General features: G+C 32.2%; 1 protein-coding gene across 3 annotated transcripts; it reads left to right on the forward strand.

The window, feature by feature from the left end:
* The first annotated feature begins 938 nt into the window (after positions 1-938).
* LOC111063781 (heparan-alpha-glucosaminide N-acetyltransferase) lies at positions 939-19,674 on the forward strand. 3 transcript variants are annotated; one of them, XM_022351476.2, is made up of 14 exons: positions 939-1,323; positions 10,203-10,356; positions 10,778-10,902; positions 11,615-11,733; positions 13,109-13,212; positions 13,635-13,684; positions 14,229-14,336; positions 14,578-14,674; positions 15,425-15,595; positions 16,164-16,285; positions 16,953-17,122; positions 17,950-18,136; positions 18,778-18,890; positions 19,409-19,674. In XM_022351476.2, exons 2-14 carry the CDS (start codon positions 10,210-10,212, stop codon positions 19,588-19,590), a joined length of 1,695 nt encoding a protein of 564 aa, XP_022207168.1. In that variant the 5' UTR covers positions 939-1,323; positions 10,203-10,209; the 3' UTR covers positions 19,591-19,674. The 3 variants fall into 3 exon arrangements, with proteins under 3 accessions (XP_022207168.1, XP_022207161.1, XP_022207153.1); XM_022351469.2 differs by having other exon boundaries at positions 940-1,209; XM_022351461.2 differs by lacking the exon at positions 939-1,323 and adding an exon at positions 6,934-7,085.
* The last annotated feature ends 321 nt before the right edge of the window (positions 19,675-19,995 follow it).

The raw sequence follows: 19,995 nt of genomic DNA on the forward strand, positions 1-19,995 counted from the left end.
GTTTCAATTGTGATTGAAGAAACAAAAAATGAAAATAATAGTTTCATTGAAAAACTAAATTAAAAAAAACTTATGGAAATTCGTATTTGCAAAAAATATAACTGTTTCAAATTATCATCAAAATTTGTTCTGTAATCTCATCTCTAATCTCTTATGTAGGAGTTGAAGCATTTCTAATTTAAAAAATTGTCCAATGAAATTGCTTCAAATTTTGAATTATCACATTGTTTGCAATCGTTGAATTGACAAAAACTGTTGCAATAGAGAAGAAATGATTGGACTCCTCACCTTACCTTACCCCTTACGCTTCTAGAATCAAGATATTCCATGAGAGGGTAGAAATTCTAGATTCTATTGAGTGTATGTTTTTGTCTTGCTATCAGCTAGTCTGTATAATATATTCTATCATCTTTTTAATGCATGGTTTCAAGTTTCACAATTAAAAAACTTGATCATTAAAAAAGTGGCTGGTTTAGGATGAACGTGAATTGCATAGAAATTATCGCATCTATGAATTTTTATCACTTTATTGGTAGACTATGAACATTACAATAATAAATTATTTTTTATCCACAACTTGACAAAAAATCCAATTCAAATTACAAGTAACAATTTATATGAACTATTATAATAGTCCAGCTTCTATGAAACTACCAATCGAACCAGAAATGGATTAGCTTTTCATATTGATGATCACTATATATAGTGCATCGTTCATCACATCAATATCCTATCAATATCAATTGATAAAGTACGTTACCGTTGTTTTTCTGACAACTACTTGAGCTTCGCTACCTATTATTAATGAAACTACATGACGAGCGTCTTTGTTTTTGTTTAGCACACTACTACACGGCAGTCGAAGAATGCGTGGTAGGGTATGCTGAGCAGGTATGTAGCGAGTGAGCGCGAGCAGGTCACTGATAACAGATACAGATACAGTCACTCTCCCACTGAACTCGGAGGTGGAAGCAGTGCAGCTCTGACAAGTGGTTGGTCTAGTTTCGTGACGTGAGTCGGTAGTGTTCGTTGTACGCTGTACACTATCCAGTTGTGAGTTGAGTGTGTTGTGAACGGTGCTTGCAACTTAGCTGCTTTGCCAGCCAGGCCAGTGACTGCTTCACAAGTGAAAGGTTGGAAGGCGGCTTTTTGAACTTTTTGTCGCCAAACGAATAGAGCAGCGCGGGAGTTACACTACTCGTGCAGTAGGTAAGATATATCATGTTCTCAAATAAAAAATATTGAATGCCGTATGTATATAGTGTAAAACAGGTACAATAACTGCAACCGCCCTCATAAAAACTGTGAATAGGAATTCAACTGGTAAGTACCCGTGTTTTACCTATCACTTATAAATGCATTTCAAAAATTCTTGCTTTTACCTTATTGAACATTTTAACTTGTTGAAAAAAATTATTTCGTTCGTGACCATTCATAAATTTCCATCTGCTATGTTGATTTATTTTCAAATTTATATAGTCTCAGCCTTATTCTTGTCCTCTTACATATAGCAAAATTATTTGACACAAGCCTATCTTTTTATATGTTTGTACTATTGTACTATGATCTATATCTTCCCTCTATTGTATTTTATTATGAACTTCAATTTTTCATGGTATACTTTTATGATAAGTTTCACTCCACATGGATAACAACTTGCTAATGTGATAATACTTTAGTTGATGTTGATGGCTCAATATGTACAATATCATTTTCTTCAATATTTGTAATTATTAATACCAATGCATAACTGAAAATAATTATTTATTTCTCAAGTTTAATTTAATTTTATTATGTCAATTTTTGTAAATGTTACCATAGGCAAGAGCCTAGTAACAATTGTCAATAAATATCTTATCTTATCTTACTTTCTGGCTAAATGGAGCAATTTTATTAAAATCTCAATTTTTATTCTTATCCATATTTCATCTAATCTAGGATAGTGAAATCGAGGTTTCCACAATATTTTACATAATCGAAAACTATGATACTTTCAATTTCAAGAGTATGAGAATTTATTCTATTCTATGATGTCGAAAAATAGGGTTCAGTACCGTATTTGTTTTTAAATTTGATTTTACTCTTTTAGAACTTATAATTCTGGCGTTTGAGTGAGTAACCGCCCTTCTATTATTATTATGGTATTGGGAAAGACGCTTTGAATCTGTTGTAAAATATTTACAAAAATGCTAGTTTAAAATAAATTTGTATTCTCAATTGCATACTACAGAAGGAGTAAGAACAATAAATTCCAATGAAATATTACATACTATAGAACTGGATGAAGCTTGGAGGCTTGAAGAAGAAAAATCAAATCTCGGAAGAAGGAGAGGTATTAAAGGACGAGCACTCTTGGGTTTATGGTCGGTTTTGTCCAAAGTGTAAACTGTAATTTTCATACTAGATGTCACATTATTGATTGCAAATATTTCGCTTTCTATTAGAAGGTTTATTCAAATATCGTACGGTAGCGGTTTGACCGATTTGCCTTTGAATTGTTTTACCAAAAACAATTCAGCTAATTGTTTTACCAAAAACAATTCAGCTTTAAAGCTACACGAAGTAAGATTCGAAACAGATGGTAATGAATTATGTTTACCGGTATTTATATATTTATAATTTTTGTGAATTATAAGGAGAAAGAATCGTGATATTTATTTGAATGAAAAAGTAATCATGGCGTACCGTATCTCATGACTATATAATTTCACTTCTTTCAAGCGAACTAGTCTTCATGACATTTTCTATCTAAACGAGAGACCATATTACATAAAATGATCTATACCGTACAGTACGTTCATCCAAATTAGAAAGTTTCCCTTGGTATTTTATTCTCCATGATTTGTTGTATATGCCAACTGTCTTTAGGATACACAATAGAAAGTTGAATAGTGGAATGATAATATTCAATTTTGGTGGAATACGATGGGTTTCATAACTATTATTAGAAGAACCAAAAGGATAAAATAAAAAAAATGTTTTAAATATTAATAAAAATACCGTAATCATTGTAATCTGGATGGATATTTTTTTTCAATCCTGAAATTTTAACAATTAATAATTTCCCATTATAAATGTGCAACAGTGATTATATTTGCCAGAGGTTTAGACAGTACGAAGAAAGTTAGAAGGTTTACATTCAATTGAATTCAAATTGAATTGGAAGTAGACTTGAATTTAAATCAGACTATGGATACTTATATATTGTATTATTTATTTTATACTGTGGAATGAATCCGATAATTATTGCTCTACCCCATTTTATTTCAGACAAAATTTTTTCAGGACAGTTCAGTAAGTTTTTATATTATTTAAAAAAAGCTAATTTTGTATAATTATTTTATTTTTTGTTTTATTTTAATTGGAATCTAAATTAATATGTTCTTATTACAGTTCAATTTCCAATTAATAGACTATTTAGTTGACACCAAATTATTTATGTTTTGTTTATTTATTAGAAAAAAGTTCCTTATTTTCTCAAAAGTTGGATTCTCAGAACTTGACCTTTCACAGGTCAAGTGATTCTCCAATTCAATTAATTACAATAAATAGTCATCTATTCTCCTACCAACTTTATTCCCAAATTTTATTCATCCCATTACAATACATCCTGTATAATAGAAAGAAGTTGAATCAATTCAAAATTGTTTATTTAATAATAATTCAATTCAAGAAGGTTTTATTTCACTTTTATAATATTGATAAACTACTATATATACGCTCTGCTTATTGTGTAATTTAGCACCGCCTTTAGCAAAGCTTTATTCTGTTTTAGCACCGACTGGTCATTGGTTAAAATCCTGTCGGTAGGCATAGATGTTTATTGATCTCTCATCAATCACCCACACGCTCATTTCATTACTCACGTAAAAGCAAAAAGCTTATATATAGGTATCATCCGTAATAAATAATAAATGAATGTACCGATACATTGAGTAGGTGTAATTCAGTTGTTTAATTCGATTAGCATTAAATTAGTCAAGATTATTTAGAATTAGATCTAACGTTATCACACTAAGTATTACAGGAGATGCAGAAGCTATTATATTTTAGTATGATTTGAATTTACACCTTTTCATCAAGTCCATCAGCTAAAAATAATAGGTCTACTCTTATTTTTAACGAGTCACCTACCTACTTCTTCTACTATTATTCCATCAAGTAGGTTGAGGCCACTAAAGTGTAACCATATAGGTACCTAGGCTACTCTGCAGTATAGAATTAATCAACGTTGAAATGTTTTCACTGTTTTGGAGTTGGAGGGTGGAGAGCACAATACCAAGATTATTTTTAAATTAATGGTTACCTCTACTGAGAGCCTGGCCGTTATTATTCAGGCAGTTAGGGGAGTGCTACTCGCCGTATAAGTTATTGCACTAGTGTATTTTTATTCTACCTTGTCCAAAACAAAAATATCGACTGGACCAGCTAACAATCCTTCTCGACCTTGACGGGTCTAAACACCCGCAAGAGTCAAGGTTTCATCGAATTCTCACATGATAAGGTCGCTGTTTCTAGAAAATATTTTTATTTTATATTATATTTTTATTTTATTCCAATCTTTAATTGGAATAGGTATCCTGCCGTATTCTTGAGGCAAAATCACATGATACAATTATGATTCATGTTGAAGTTGAAGGATATTACCTTACAAATATAAGGTGATCCTTATATTTCAAATTAATATTTATTTTATAGTTTTGAGTACTAAGAAGAAAGAATTTTGTTATCAAATCGGATTTTAATCTGTCTAAATTCAAAATTAATAATTGTTTCAAATGTTTGTGTTTTGTTTAAATGTGGAAATTAGTGAAGAATTGGAAAGTCGCACATAAACTTTATTTAGACAATTTATTTTATGAAATTGGGATGAAAAAAAGTTTTGGACTGTAGTCTGTTTCTTTATCCTCAAGTTGATTGTAAATTATAAATAAATAAATAGATACCTATATAAATAAATAAATGAATAAATAAATAAATATTTACAATCAATATTATGGACTTTAACTGGGTAGTTGGCAAAAATGTCACTAACACAAAAATCAAAAGTACAGAAGTACTCTAATTATCCTGACTAATAAAGCTAGAGAGAAATTAATAGGTGTGGCATTGTGAGATGATCGATTTCAAACTAGTCTTCGGAAATGTCAAATTGCAAAACTAGACTTCTAGAAAAGTCAAACACTAACGAATTTTGACTGTGATGTTATTCTTAAGGTGCGTACAGATTTACACGCCGCGAACATGAGCAATTCACTTTTAATCAGCTGATGCCAAGCTTTTTATATCTGTATCTTACCGTTTCTGTAAAAATATAGATATAGTCAGCTGATTAAAAGTGAATTGCTCATGTTCGCGGCGCGTATATCTGTACGCACCTCAACATTATTACATAATTAAAGTCACGCGTTACGCTTTTAGTACCTGATTACATTGAAAATATGGCTGTAGTCGATTAGTTTGGTCATTAGATGCTGGCTTTGTAAACCAGAGGCCCGGGGTTCGAATCCGGGCCAAGATATTTTTCTGGGGCCACTCCCGTGTTTCGGATGGACACGTTAAACTGTCGGTCCCGGCTGCCTAAAAAGCAGTCGTTAAGTCAGGTCAGAGGCTCTAAAATTGATCAGGTGCGACCTGAAAACTCTGACACCAGATTTGAGCCAGCCAGGTTACTCGGCATTATTATTGAAAATGAACACCGTTTCTCAGTAGTATTCCAAGAAATAATTCTAAAATAGTAATAACTTTTTATTGAATGATGTGATTTACATAAGAATTCGCCCTGAGAATACTTAAATACGCATATTCAGTATAATGTATATAAAATATATTTATTCTGGTTACTGGACATGCAAAATTTTTTCAGAAAAACTTTTATTTACTTAATAGATTCAGTAAATTCAATCACCCCAAAGTAGCAGTCTCTTAAAAATCTTTCAAAATTTAAGTTTACTACCTACATAATGTCTACCCGAATCTAGTGTCTTACAGCAGTCAAACTAATTTATGTAAATAATCTGTGAATGAATCAAAGGTAAACAAATTGTAATAAATAATTACTAAACTAGAGCTATCTTTATAAGTACCTATATTGCTGCATAGAACATTTTCTTCAAATTTCTCAGAAAAAAATGATATACGGTACTACCGTACTTGGGAGCTTAAAATGAAGATAAGAAGTCAGCTCATGTTTAAATCTGTCTTGTGGATTACCCATATTGTATGATAATTATTATCTATGCTCACGAAATATAGTTCAATCCCCACCTTGTGTTTTAATTTTCATCTACATCCATATTGTATTTTTATGTTAGACCAATATATAAAGGTCCTGAAATGAAGAAGGGGGTGCCTTTGCCTCTCATATATTTCCTCAAATGAATAAAAACAAATCAACTAACACTATATTGTATCATTTAAGTATGATTTTCCTTAAATCCATGGTCAATAATAGGCTAACTCTGGTTGGCTAAACTTATCTTTTACCGCCCATACACAGGTTGCATTGGGAACCTTATTATTATCGATTATAGAAACTGGTTTGATGTTACATTCTCTGTTCTGTGCATCTTCAACAAGTAGAATATAAATGCATGCATTTGCATACTTCCGTGTATCTACAAGTTAGCAGTAAATGTCTCCTTCTTTGTGCCTATCCAGATTGAAAAATGACTATCTGTGCCTGATACTACTATAGGCCTATCCCTACCGTAATTTTGGAAGAGCCATATATCATAGTGATTCCCTCATACTTTGGAATGTTTGTCGCCTGTTATAGGATGATTATTATTCATTTTATACAGTGAAAGCAGCAAATAACAATCAAACATTCCAAGCATTATAATGATCGTGACTTAGCAAGGTCGACTGGTATGGTAACAGTATACTTTAGGCCTACACTCGGGTATGATGGTATGGTATGGGCCCCTCCACGCATTATTACTTAATCCAAAGATCGAAATGTCGAGGAGGAGCATCTTCAGTGCATGGAATTAGTGTGTCGTCGTTTATTGTGTTGTGCTGTGATCTGTGTCGGAGGGAGCCGCTCCACCTATGAGAGGACCACAAAAAACTCCTATTCGACCGTAAATAATTATTCTTATATATTCACTATTATTATGAATTTACGTTAAACTATTTGTACAAGACAAAACTTTAACATTAATAGAATAGGACAGCACAAACAGAAGTAAAATATAATACAGCATTATAATATGAAAAATGATTAATCTTTTTAGAACTTTTTGCAGCTTCTCTTTCTTCAATTTCATTAAACTTGAATAGAATAAATATATTCATAATTGCTTTTATTACTGGAAAATTTCCTGCCTGTTATTATGAAACATAATATTAACACATAAATAAGCAGTGACTTGATTTTTCATTGTAACAAAAATTGAAATAAGAGTTTTGTTACGTCAAAATTATAGTGATCATAATTTGGGGAGAAAGCAATTTTGAATGATTACAAGCCGAGTAACTACTTGGAACTTCAGTACAGTAATAAGCCTACTTCAGTTATGCAGGCTGTGACATTACAAGTGAGATTAGTGGACACGAGTTGGTAACGTCCTAATAACAATAATTGAAACAATAATAGACTCCCAAGTTTTCTTGACTCTAGCTTGTACAGAAGTGTTTTCTAGAATTCTTTGTAAAAGGATGATAATTTATCAAATGATTACGTGATTCACAGAGCTGTATTATTTTAGATTCTATACTTGGAGGAATAGGGGAAAAGAGATACTATGTCAAACCACACTACCTACCTACCTACCTAATAATTATTGTCTCTGCTGGTGAGATATAATAATAATTCATTCAATACAAGTAACCCGTAACAGTACTGGTAGCTACAACCCGTGCTTCGCAAGAATATATAATTATATATGTATCGAATTAAGAGTTATATTTCAATGCTGGAAATGAAAAATATTATCCTACTTGACAACTGCAAAAAATTACAATTCAATAATTAGGTAATTGAAACAATAAACACAAATAGAAAAAGCATTAATTATTTTGTCAAAATTAGATGGATAATCTTCATTGAAGTTGAAAATACTCAGAAAAAAATATTTTCTAGCTGGATTTGAACCGATAACCTTTCATTTAAATGTCCGCGCGTTACCTCTTCTGCATTCAGAAGAAAGTCTACAGATACATAGACACCGACTTCTTTTTTACTAAAAATTAAGATTGATTTGGGGGCTGAGCCCCACCTCATCAATTTTGAAGAAAATTGTTTTTAATAAACAGTTTCTTTTACAAAAAATGAACATTGCAGCATTCCCGCTACCCGCTCGCCTTAGTGATGATTAAGGTAGGAGTTGATGGGGGAGCTGAACGGGGTGATGGTGGGGGTGGAACGGACCGAGGTGGTGGTAAAAAGGAACGGGGTGGTGGTGGATAGTAGGTTAGTAGCGCGATGCTCATGCGCTGTGATTGAATAAATCCTCCAACAGTTTAAATTCTTATCAATGAAGCTATGGATGAATGCAACATCCCTCTCGTTCTGGAAGAAAAGTGACGTGGTTTTTCTGCTTGGTGATTGGTTCATCTTTCACCTACTGCGACTTCGAAACCACTCATTTATTCTTGTTCTATAGTGAGAAAACAATAAGCAAAGTCAAAGGAAGATCTTTCCAAAATTCTTGTTTGCAGACTTTCAAGTGGATTGAATATGATGCTTCTACTGATAAGGTAGCCTATTTTGTAAAATTTGCAAGGAAATACAACCAGTTAGTACGAGAAAGGAGGATAACTTTATCCATGTTGTAACTGGAAAAAGAGCTTGAAACGTTCAAAGCTCATGAAAATTCAGAAACTCTCAATGAAGGTATTTCCAAACTGGCTTTCTTCTCCACTCCCAGAAGTCTAGTAGTTCAGTTGAATGACTAAATGATGACCGAAGCGAAATGGATAGGGAACGAACATGTCAAATCGAAAGAGTTCTTTGCAAGTGATTTGAATATTAACAAACTGCAGCTTCATTTTGCCAATGATAGGGGGTATTGCCAGTCAAAGGGAATTAGGCCTATCGTTGACTACAATGACTGACATTAGGAAGCTTATGATTAGTGATGAAACTTTCCGTGAACTTCTCCCAGAAGTCAACACTGCTCTGAAGCTTTTGCGAGTTGTATCTGAGACAACAACATCAGCTAAAAGTTACCAGTCATTCAGTGCCCTGCGCAGACTTAAAACATACCTGGGGTCAACAATAGGACATCAAAGACTCAACAAAGTTGCAGCTCTGAGTACCCATCACACACTGCCAGATAACTTGGATCTGGGGCCGATTGTGAATGAATTTATTAATGCCAAGTCTGTGCGACGACTTACAACATTTGCATTGTTTAGAGACAGAAAAACTATGTTCAAGAATTTCTTAAGTAAGACGAATTTAACTTGACAAGTTAAATTAGACGAAGACGAATTAAACATGACATTTACGTACAAAATTTGCTGAGAATGCAGGTTTGCTGCAATGAAGGTATTTTAAATTTTCGGAGGGATGACCCCTGGACATACTTTCCTGGAGAGGGGGTATATTTCATGACTCCCAAAACAACCACAACCAGAATGGGCCCCCCAATAATTTATATAAATCGGCGCCTTCGCTTCAGTACAGTATTTTATTGGGCTTTTATCGTTACGTGAAGTTTGTATGACAAATTGGATAAATTTGATTTACTTATTAAAATTATAATTATTTGATTAATAAAAATAGGCTTAGGCCTATATATCCATCTTCGATTAATTCAGAATATTTAAAAGAAATTTCAAGTTAATCAGTTTGATACGGTAGGCTAGTTCAAATCTGATGATGAATCAAACAACATATCCCTATCTTTCCTGTACTAAATCCAACATTTAATGTAATTTTTATATATTTATAATGAAACTGATTGATTTTTCACATAAATATAATATTAAACAATTCTAATTGTCTGTCTCATTTAGAAACTTTGTATTGTTTTGCGAAAAAGTGAATTACAACTCATACCAAATATTTACCGTAATTTTTTATGTTTGATAATTAAACATTTCAGAAAATATATTAAACTTCAAAATATGTTACGGTACTCAATTGAGTTGTCATTCATTGTTCGAACATGCAATACTCTGTTAATGTACAACACGAGATCATTGATTGTAATTAGCAAAAAACTAATCAATTTTTTTGATATTATTTGCAGACCAAAAATGTCGTCGTGGTGGGAGGATCCTGGATCCACAGTCTTCAAAGATCTGGATTTTAGAGATCTGAATGTAGATGAAGCATATCTGACCATCAAAGACTTGGAAGAGAAACACTTCAGTCTATACTCTCTCTCAGAGGATTGCTACAAGGTGGGTGTGGTCGAAGATTATGTTAATCATTTCCAGCTCAATATTGTGGCTCCATTTGAAAAAATTGCAAATTATTGGCCTTGATTAAAAACTCCATAAAAAGCTGAATAATAAATAGTAATATACAGATTACAGTACGTTACTTCTATTAGAATAAGTAGATTCTACTTTTAAGTAGATTGAAATATAGGCCTATAGGCTATAACTGTAGCTGAGAATAGATAATGAGTTTGAAGAAAAACCTGCAATCCATTACATAATATGCTACTTAATTGCATCCTCATTCCAATTTCATAGATTACGATATGGTATATTTACGATTTTATTAATTTTGGATTTGATATAATTGGAGGAACATATAAAGGGTAATATTTTAGAGAATCATGAAATAATTAAACTTGATGCGTTTATCGTTTTACAGTGTCCCTTCTCTCTTGTATCAGAATTGAAAAATCGCACAGGCAGATTCATTGTGAACACAAAAAATAATGTAACTTGGAGGCTGTACTCTAGAAAAGATCCTACAATTTTTGCCAACGATACAAGGTAAGACGTCAATAAGTTCGAGTCAAAATAATAAGTCCATGACTACTAGTATTTAAAAAGAGCTTCAAGATTAGTTTAGATTATGTCACTGCTCGTACAGTTGCAAATTTGGAGTAAAATGCATAATCTATTCATGTCAAGAATTAATTTATGGATTACATACAGAATAAAGTATCTACTGTATTTAAAAATATATATAGATCTTGCTTAATGAAAAGACATAGGAGTAAAAACTAAAGGCAATTTAACGTGTGGAGGTCTGCCCTGTGACAATAAAAAAATTCATAAATTTTGAAAATTATCATTTTTTATGGAATCTAATTAATTGGTATTCTGTTGAATGCTCAAATCCCTTGATAGAATAATAGTTGTAGGGAGAAGTTATTAACATTATTGGAGTGATCCGTGGTCTAGTACGATGGATATACGAGTAGTACTTGCGTAGCAGCCTAGAGGTCCTAGGTTCAAACCAAGATATGCACATATGCTTAGCCAAGTCATTACCGTGTTATCGGATGGGCACGTTACTAGTAGGTCCCGACTTAAGTATGACAGTTGTAAGACCCATTGACTGTTTAAATGATATATTCAGGCGAGGTGGAACCTTCCCCTAAATGGGACTCTCCTCCAACAAAAAGACACGCGGATTTATTTGTTATTATTATTACTATTATTATCTCGTACACTCAGACAAAATTTGTTCCTTCCACAGACTCTTATTCTGTGAAGACTCTCCAGATAATTTCGGAGAGTTTGGCGTTTATGAATGGCATGTACTGAATGAGAAATGCGATCTTATAACTGCAAAACAGCCCGTCAGTATTCGTTTACGTAAGTACATTACCAATAGGCCCTTATTATATTAGGACACCAGGCCACCTGTAGAATCCGTAAGGCAGCATGCTGGGACACCAGTCAGATACCAATGGTGTCCCAGCGGTGGTCGGGTTGGCGCGCCGAGTAAAAAACCAGCCAGATACCAAAACCTGATCACCAAAATGTGGTTCCCAGGCTAAAATTCCTAAAGAACTAATGCCCCGCGACTCGCTTGGACACATGTGTGGGCCAAGTATTGTCCTAGCCTGGTGTCCTAATGAAATACGAGGCTGAGTTTCTAATTCATATTCACAAACTCATATCATATTTGTATGCTCTTACACCTTTTCAATGATAGTTATTATTTATGTGTAACCATCTCCTGATTTCAATTTTTTTACTGTGTTTCATTAAAAAAAGCAAACAATCCTATTCTTGAGAAGTTTGAAATATATTAACGTACAAAAGACTATAATTTCACAAATGGTACCATATAATTCACATTTCCAAATGGCTAAGGCTACGGTATGCCTATATATTTTGATCATTGGTGAAGTACGATTTGCTCTGAATAAGAATTATCTAAAATGAATAGGCTTATAATATAATTATTATTGATGCAACAAAGAATGAAATTTCTTCAAATTATCAATATCCTTCTTTCATTCAGTTTCTAAAAGCAGCATGATGAAAATAATTTGAAGAGGTATTCCAAGCTCAAACTTTTTAAAAATTGTGGTTGTATTAAATGGGCTGCAGGGGCGAATTGAGGTAGGAGCACACAGATCGTCATCGGACGGATCGGACGTTTAAATTTGATGCATTGTTTCCGATTGGAGTGCACATATCTATCCGCATCGTATAGGTATGCGCACTCCAATTGAAAACAATGCATCAAATCTAATCATCCAATCCGTCCGATGACGATCTGTGTGCGTCTACCTTTAGGCAACACTCTTCTTATAAGAGAGGACGCATCATGAAAATATTATTAAAATATCTACATAGAAATAATTTATCCCAAGAACTGAAAATACGAACCAACTACAAATAGCATAATAAAATAGAATAAATTCTTATAATTACTAACACGGTGCAATCAGAAAGAGTGGGTTGCGGTTTAGCTTTTGGTTTCGATCGATGCCACTAGTCAGCTGGCAATGATAGAAACATTTGGATGTAGGCTAATCATGCTGAAACTCTATCAAGACATAAACGGCTTTACTCCCAGGCTTTTAATGTGTATAATATGTTTAATGAAGGTAGATTACGACTGCGACCTGAACTGAAAGCTTAACATCGACCCGACCGTTCTGTTCGTGCACTACCATGACTCTTGACTTTTAAATTCGTTTTCAATACTTTCTAATAAGTTTGTGCTTTATTACAGCTCTCATAATGATTTGTTTTTTACTGTTGATAATGTCTTCATTCTATTACTTGGTATTCCATGTAATTTGCAAACCAAGCAAGAAAAAACACCAAGAAAATGAGGTGAGTATAATCAATTTAATTATGGAATTTCAGTGTTGTTACAACTTATTTCGAGCTATGACATTTTGGAATTTGGATAGATATCGAATCAGAATTTTAATAAATATGCAGATCCGAAATTCTATTACAATGTATTAGCCTACAGTTCTTCATCAAAGATTTTTCAATTTCTAGTTTGTATCAATAAATATTATTTCTATTGATAAATGCCCATTTAATTTGAGTTCTTGTTTGTGAAAGTATCTTCTATTCTTTAATTATTTCAATAAAAATTGACCATCAAGTAGCCCTCTAAAACTATAGAATAAAAATCGATCTTCTAATTTTAATTAAATTCTAACTTATGTGGTGAATCATGTTGTGGAAATTATTGTCAAGTTTCAAATAGTTACTCATAATAATTGTCTCAGTAATTCTTACAGGAAACCAGGAATGACAGAAGACGGATAAAAGCCATTGATACGTTCAGAGGGTGAGTAGCAACAACTCGTGTATGCTTTCAGTCCAAGTAACTCATATATACCAAAAACGTTTCTGGATTTAAAAAAGATTATTATCCAAAAACCGGGAGAAACACGATTTTGGGGAGTTTCTTTTGAATAGTTCTAGGTTAAAATTGATATTCACATTCCTGCAAATCATGTAGTATTATAAAAATTTACTACAAAGGAATCTCGCGAAAAAATTTTCAGCCTAATCAATTTTATAAAAAACTACTATCTGGACTTGACCAGTATTTAAGTTATGATTGAGTTTCTCTTTATGAATCAATTTTATAATTTCGAAAGAGGTTAATGAGAATGCTTTTTCAAATGGACACTTTTTCAAAAGACACTTCTCAAATTGAAATTATGTATAAATATGATTTATTTTAATATGGAACAGCAAAGTAGCTGTATTGAAATCATGTACGGTACATGTACATGTACAGACATGTGGATGTGAGCCCGCTACAATAATTACGGTGTGCTGATTTACAATGAAAGGAAAATAATCAGTGGAATATCATTTTTCAGGATCTGTATTCTATCGATGATTTTCATCAATGATGGAGGTGGTGCTTATTGGTTTTTCAATCACGCCACATGGAATGGCCTGCTGCCAGCTGATTTTATATTTCCATGGTAGGTTCACAAAATTTTTGCCTTTTTGATAAATCGTAATTATAGCTTCTTCATTTATAACGTGGAATTCTTATTCTTTTATCTATTATAATGATGTAAATCTATTCCATGCTAAGCCCCATAATATTATAATACCTGTATGAATGCCCAAATAGAACGCTTTAAAGATAACATTTATTTGATTTCTTCATTATATAATAAGTAATCATGAGATATCTAAACACAGCTTCTTCGATTGCAGGTTCCTATGGATAATGGGGGTATGCATACCAATATCATTGAAGTCACAGAGAAAAAAAGCAATTTCTCGTTGTAGCACTTTTCAAGCCATAATCAAGGTTTGTGGATTCAAAATGAAATATTATTTTTTATTGAATAGACTTATTCGTAAATTTATATTGCATAATTTATTGTATCACACCTATTAAAAAATTCGGCATTTTGTTTGACGTTTAGTTTATTATGTAATTCATGTGATTATTTTTATTAGGGTGTCTAAAAGCAGTCACTAAGCCATGACAGAGGCTTTACAATTGATCGGGTGCGAATTGGAAACTTTGACACCAAACCTGATCCAGCCAGGTTACTTGGCATTATTATTAGGGTATGACTAAAATGTCTATTCTGTTCATGAAGTATATTTATTCAAATAAATCGTCTATCTTATAGACCCACGATAAGAGGCATGAAAATGTTATTGGACTACCATTGAGCCAAATAAAAAATCAGCGTCTAGACCTGTAAGCATATAATTATAATAGTTTTGCTACACAATGTGTACAATATACGGAGCTGTGAAATCTATTAAGATGTTTCAAGTGAACATTGGAAATTAATGTTTTTGAATTGAACAAGCAATAAATACTTTCAAATGGTAATTTGAAACTTTTAAACATGAGAGAAATTGAGACAAAATTGTATGTGGATTATTTATTACTTTCAGATATTAGCTTAATTGCGTAAGACAAATTAACATATGCTTATGCTCATTTACAGACCATCAAAATTTATTGGAATTGTGTGAAATGTAGAGTCATCTTATAATAATAATAATTAATACATTGTGAAGGATGAAACTTGATTTGCAGAGGACAATTATCCTATTCACTGCAGGACTTGCCCTCAACACAATCGTTGCTGGACCATCTTTAAAACACTTGAGGATTTTTGGAGTCATGCAACGTCTGGCTGTGTCCTACTTTGCCACAGCCACTGTGTCAAATTTCTTCACATTTGGCTCTTATGACACATCAGATAAGGTGAGTGAATACATCATTATCATGACATTGAAAAATACTTAAAAAATATTAGCTCTTATTAATATTTAAGAGGCTTAATAATATAGAAATTCATTAAAAATAGAACAAAGGCGAGTTATGAATCAATTGATTTAAAACATGATTTAAATCAATCAGTTGATTTAAAACATCGCATGATCGCATCACATTTATCACTTAGGTCTAATGATTTGAGACCATCCATAAAAATAGTAATTCATTATTATCCTTGGGAATATAAAACGTTATACATGAAGTATTGTTACGTCAAGATATATATTTTGAAATAATTATATTGTATTAATTAAAATTAATGTCAGAAAAGAGAAGGGTTGCACTTAGACTTTTTTGTTTCATTAATTTAATGAACATTATTTGAAGAATAAATATTGCTTGTATTACGAATATGTTCGAAAGCAACCTATAAAAAGAAAACGTAAAATACATTCTATTGCAAAAATATAGTCATAAAATTAATAGAAAGTTTTTTTGTATTGTTGATCCCATTGAATTGATTAACATAAAATAAATTTGATTTTGTTCATTTCAGGGCAAGTTTAGAAGATATTCGAACGATGTATTAATGCTGATTCCTCAATGGATAATCTTCTCATGCATATTGGCTGTACATATTTACTTGACATTCTTTTACCCTGTACCAGGATGTCCACTGTGAGTAACCACTAAATGAATATCTAGCCCATGATAAATAAGAAAGAGGGTATTTCCATCCAGACTAGTGATTTAGATATCACTTGTCATGCTATTATGTAGTTTTTGACAATGAAATTTTCCTTGAGCCTGAAGGCACGTTTCGGATACTGTATAATTAATACTGTATCACAGCAAATATCGTCAAATCTCACCAACGAAAATTCATGCTTTTTTGAGATACCATTGAGATAGCTAGAAGATAAAATTTATTTGTGGTAGGTAATTTATACGTACAATTGTTACTTATTTATCTTAGCGATACGTCCGAGTATTAACTGAGCGGTTGGTACCATAGCGCGGACGGAGTATTCAAATTAAATATCACTTACCGCAACTGGTTGGCGGTAATGACAATATCATTGACCGTTTTTTTTATAAAAAATCGACTTCTAATTTCAATATATAACATACAGTACTTCTTGTCATGAAAATTTGGAAAATTGTCGGTGGGGCCTGATGGTGCTTCAATTATGTTCAATTAAAACAATTGTCCTGATTTTATCGTTGGAAAAAAATTCCATTTAATAATTATTTTAATAATAATTTCGTTCAATTTTTATTATTTGATTTGATTATAAAATTATGTAGAGTTGGTTTAGCATAATCATCGATTTTCTTTTGACAGAGGCTACCTGGGTCCTGGAGGATTACATGAGAATGGAATGTTCAGCAATTGCACAGGTGGAGCAGCAGGCTATTTTGACACCATCATTCTGGGAGTGAACCACATCTTCCAAAATAACGAAATCATTCGTGTTTATGGGTCACAGAGCTTTGATCCAGAAGGGCTCTTGGGTAACTACATAAATCAATAATTTCCAATGAAAATGCATTCCAAAACAAAAATTGATTATGTGAATTTGACAAAACTTTATATTTTGAATTTTGATGTGACTCTTGGCCAGTGAGTTAGAGGTGATGATGCTAAGCAGAGATAGAATAATGTGGAGTACGGCTGTGAGAGTAATCTACCGTACTGAAGATTAACAGTGTGCTAGTAAGATATCAAGTGGAAAGTATATTATTAGGAAGAACAATAGCTGGTATATTAACACCTTGAATTTTAGTTAAAGGTAGAATAACAGATTTATAGTATTTTCTAATAAAAAATATCCAATAATTTGGATTGGACTCTATGATAATTGTAAGTATGGGTCTATATAATTTCTGGGTTTAAAAGTGGAATTATTGAAGAATTGTTATGCGTAACCATTGAATCCATTTGGACTATTTGTTGAAATTAGGAAAAAGATACGATATGGACGCAGTCCGTTTTTCATTTCCTTCTGTGTTGATTGAAAAGATCATGTAATATTGTACTATAAAAATTTAATGGCATTTGAAATTCTGCAGATTTTAGAAATAGAACACAGGTTATTGATGATTTATCATTTTAAATTTAGAGGTGCAATATAATAATTATTAGAATTAAACTAAGAATACGTTTTGTTGCACTTTTATCATTAAACATCATAACAGCCTTCACATTGGGTGATGAGATTAGGAAGGTAAAATTGCGACGTCCAGGATGACTTTCGAGCATTTTTTTCAATTACTGAAACCCCTAATTTTAAAAGTTTTGAAAATTCAATAGCCTCATTAATTTTTTTCTCATATTAAAGGTTGTCTGACATCTATTTTCCAAACGTTTTTGGGAGTGCAAGCTGGTGCTATAATGATCTACCATAAGAGCCCAGAAGGGCGCCTGAAAAGATGGCTCACATGGTCAGTTCTGTTGATTGTCGTGGGTCTCATCTTGTGTCAACTGAGGATCAATGGAGGTTGGATTCCATTGAATAAGAACTTATGGTAAGAGTTAAATACCAATTGAATTGATTCAATAGTGAAATAAATCCGACGTAAAAGAATATATTTAGCTTTTTCTAGTACTTCTTATAAAAGACAATAATTCTTTGAACATTCAACTCATCTTCTTTAGGTTTACTGAGAGGAACTTGAATCGGGTTCTTAAAAGTTTTAATCAATCACTAAATTTTGCAATATTCATATTCACAATTATTCTGATTTTAAGTCCAAGTGTTGTAATTGAAAAATTTCATTTATTTGCATAAATGTATGCCTACTTTTAAGATGATTGATCAGGCAGATATTTAAAAAGTTTTTTATTATTAAGGCTACTTGAATCAAAATCCTAGAATTCTGTATTCACAATGGAATGTAAGCATGCCATGTACATTATTTGATGTTATAATATGCATTCAAATACTGTATTTAATTATCTCATTTTACATAAATTCACCGACCAAAAACTGCTACCTTCAATAGAACTTTCACAAGAGTTGATAGCTGATTTTCAAGTCGGAATCATTAATGAATGACATAGATTGGGAGATGTTTCAGAGTGTAGTGCCATTTTCTAAAAAAATCTGAATGAATGCATCTTAATGAGTTAAAGTTGAATATAAATTCAATGTTGAATCTAATTTCAGGTCCGTATCATTTGTTATGATAACATCCGGCTTTGGCTTCGCACTTCTTAGTTTCTGTTACTTCATCATCGACCATTGTCAATACTGGAATGGATCTCCTTTCTTTTTTCCAGGTAAAATTATTAACCAAAGTAGAACTTGAATTTAAATATAATAAAGCATGACCAATCTAATCTGTATTCAACTGTTTGATATAAACTAATCAATTTTTATTTAGGCTACAAGTAAAAGCAATTGATTGTTGAAAAAGTTTTAGCAAAACTTCAGAATCACAGTTTAATGTGATTCATATAATTAGAAAATATTTATATCTTATTGTGTTGTAGTAAATGTTATATTGTGGATGTTATTCATATTGAAGACATATAAGAAGTATTTTATAAATGATACAGTAATCACAGCCAGAAATTCATTAAATAACAATAACTTTCACCAGTTTCGGTTGTTACAACTAGATTGAGATTGGTGTAACAAGCGATACCGGTATCTCGTTATTGCACAAATGTTTGGTTGTAATAGCTTCGTCTTTTTAGTAAATAATGCATTTTTAATCTAGCTGTACTGCACAACTAAAATCTAACCTTGTAAAGTAGCATGTCATGGAATATGTTCTATTTTGTTGAATGAACAGGTATGAATTCGTTCCTGCTCTACTGCGGTCATGAGGTCACATACAAGATGTTCCCCTGGCATTACAGTATCGGCTCGATGAATACACATTTCATGCTGACCATTGAAGCTCTTTGGGGAACAGCAGTCTGGGCTGTCATTTCATACATGTTGTACAAAAACAAATTCTTCTTGACTATTTAATATATTTATGATGTCAAGAATTGTCTCAAATCTAATGTACGCATTAATCAAGTCAATAAATATTATGTTTTGTATTACACCGTTCATGATGCAAATTATATCCACCTCCGCCACATCTTAAGTACCTGTAGTGAAAACAATTGCTAACCCAACAAACAGTAATACACAAACACAGAAATACAAATGAATAACGAACCACAGTCTAATCTGCAAATTTAAATTGAATTTTGTAAGCAACACATTTTCAAAATTATTCTTCATAAATGAACCATTAATCTTGATTCAAGTTTTTGAACTCGAATTTTGTTAAAAACTTCCCACACTATTAAACAAGATTCAATACACAAACACAGAAATACAAATGAATAACGAACCACAGTCTAATCTGCAAATTTAAATTGAATT

The sequence above is a fragment of the Nilaparvata lugens genome, chromosome 2 (genome assembly GCF_014356525.2).
Source record: "Nilaparvata lugens isolate BPH chromosome 2, ASM1435652v1, whole genome shotgun sequence".
Taxonomy (NCBI): domain Eukaryota; kingdom Metazoa; phylum Arthropoda; class Insecta; order Hemiptera; family Delphacidae; genus Nilaparvata; species Nilaparvata lugens.

Coding starts and splice junctions, on each gene's coding strand:
- LOC111063781 (XM_022351461.2), top strand. CDS start 7,054: ATGAGAGGACCACAAAAAACTCCTATTCGACC. Junction 10,357..10,777: donor TCTCAGAGGATTGCTACAAG/GTGGGTGTGGTC, acceptor ATCGTTTTACAG/TGTCCCTTCTCTCTTGTATC. Junction 14,675..15,424: donor CTTTTCAAGCCATAATCAAG/GTTTGTGGATTC, acceptor CTTGATTTGCAG/AGGACAATTATCCTATTCAC.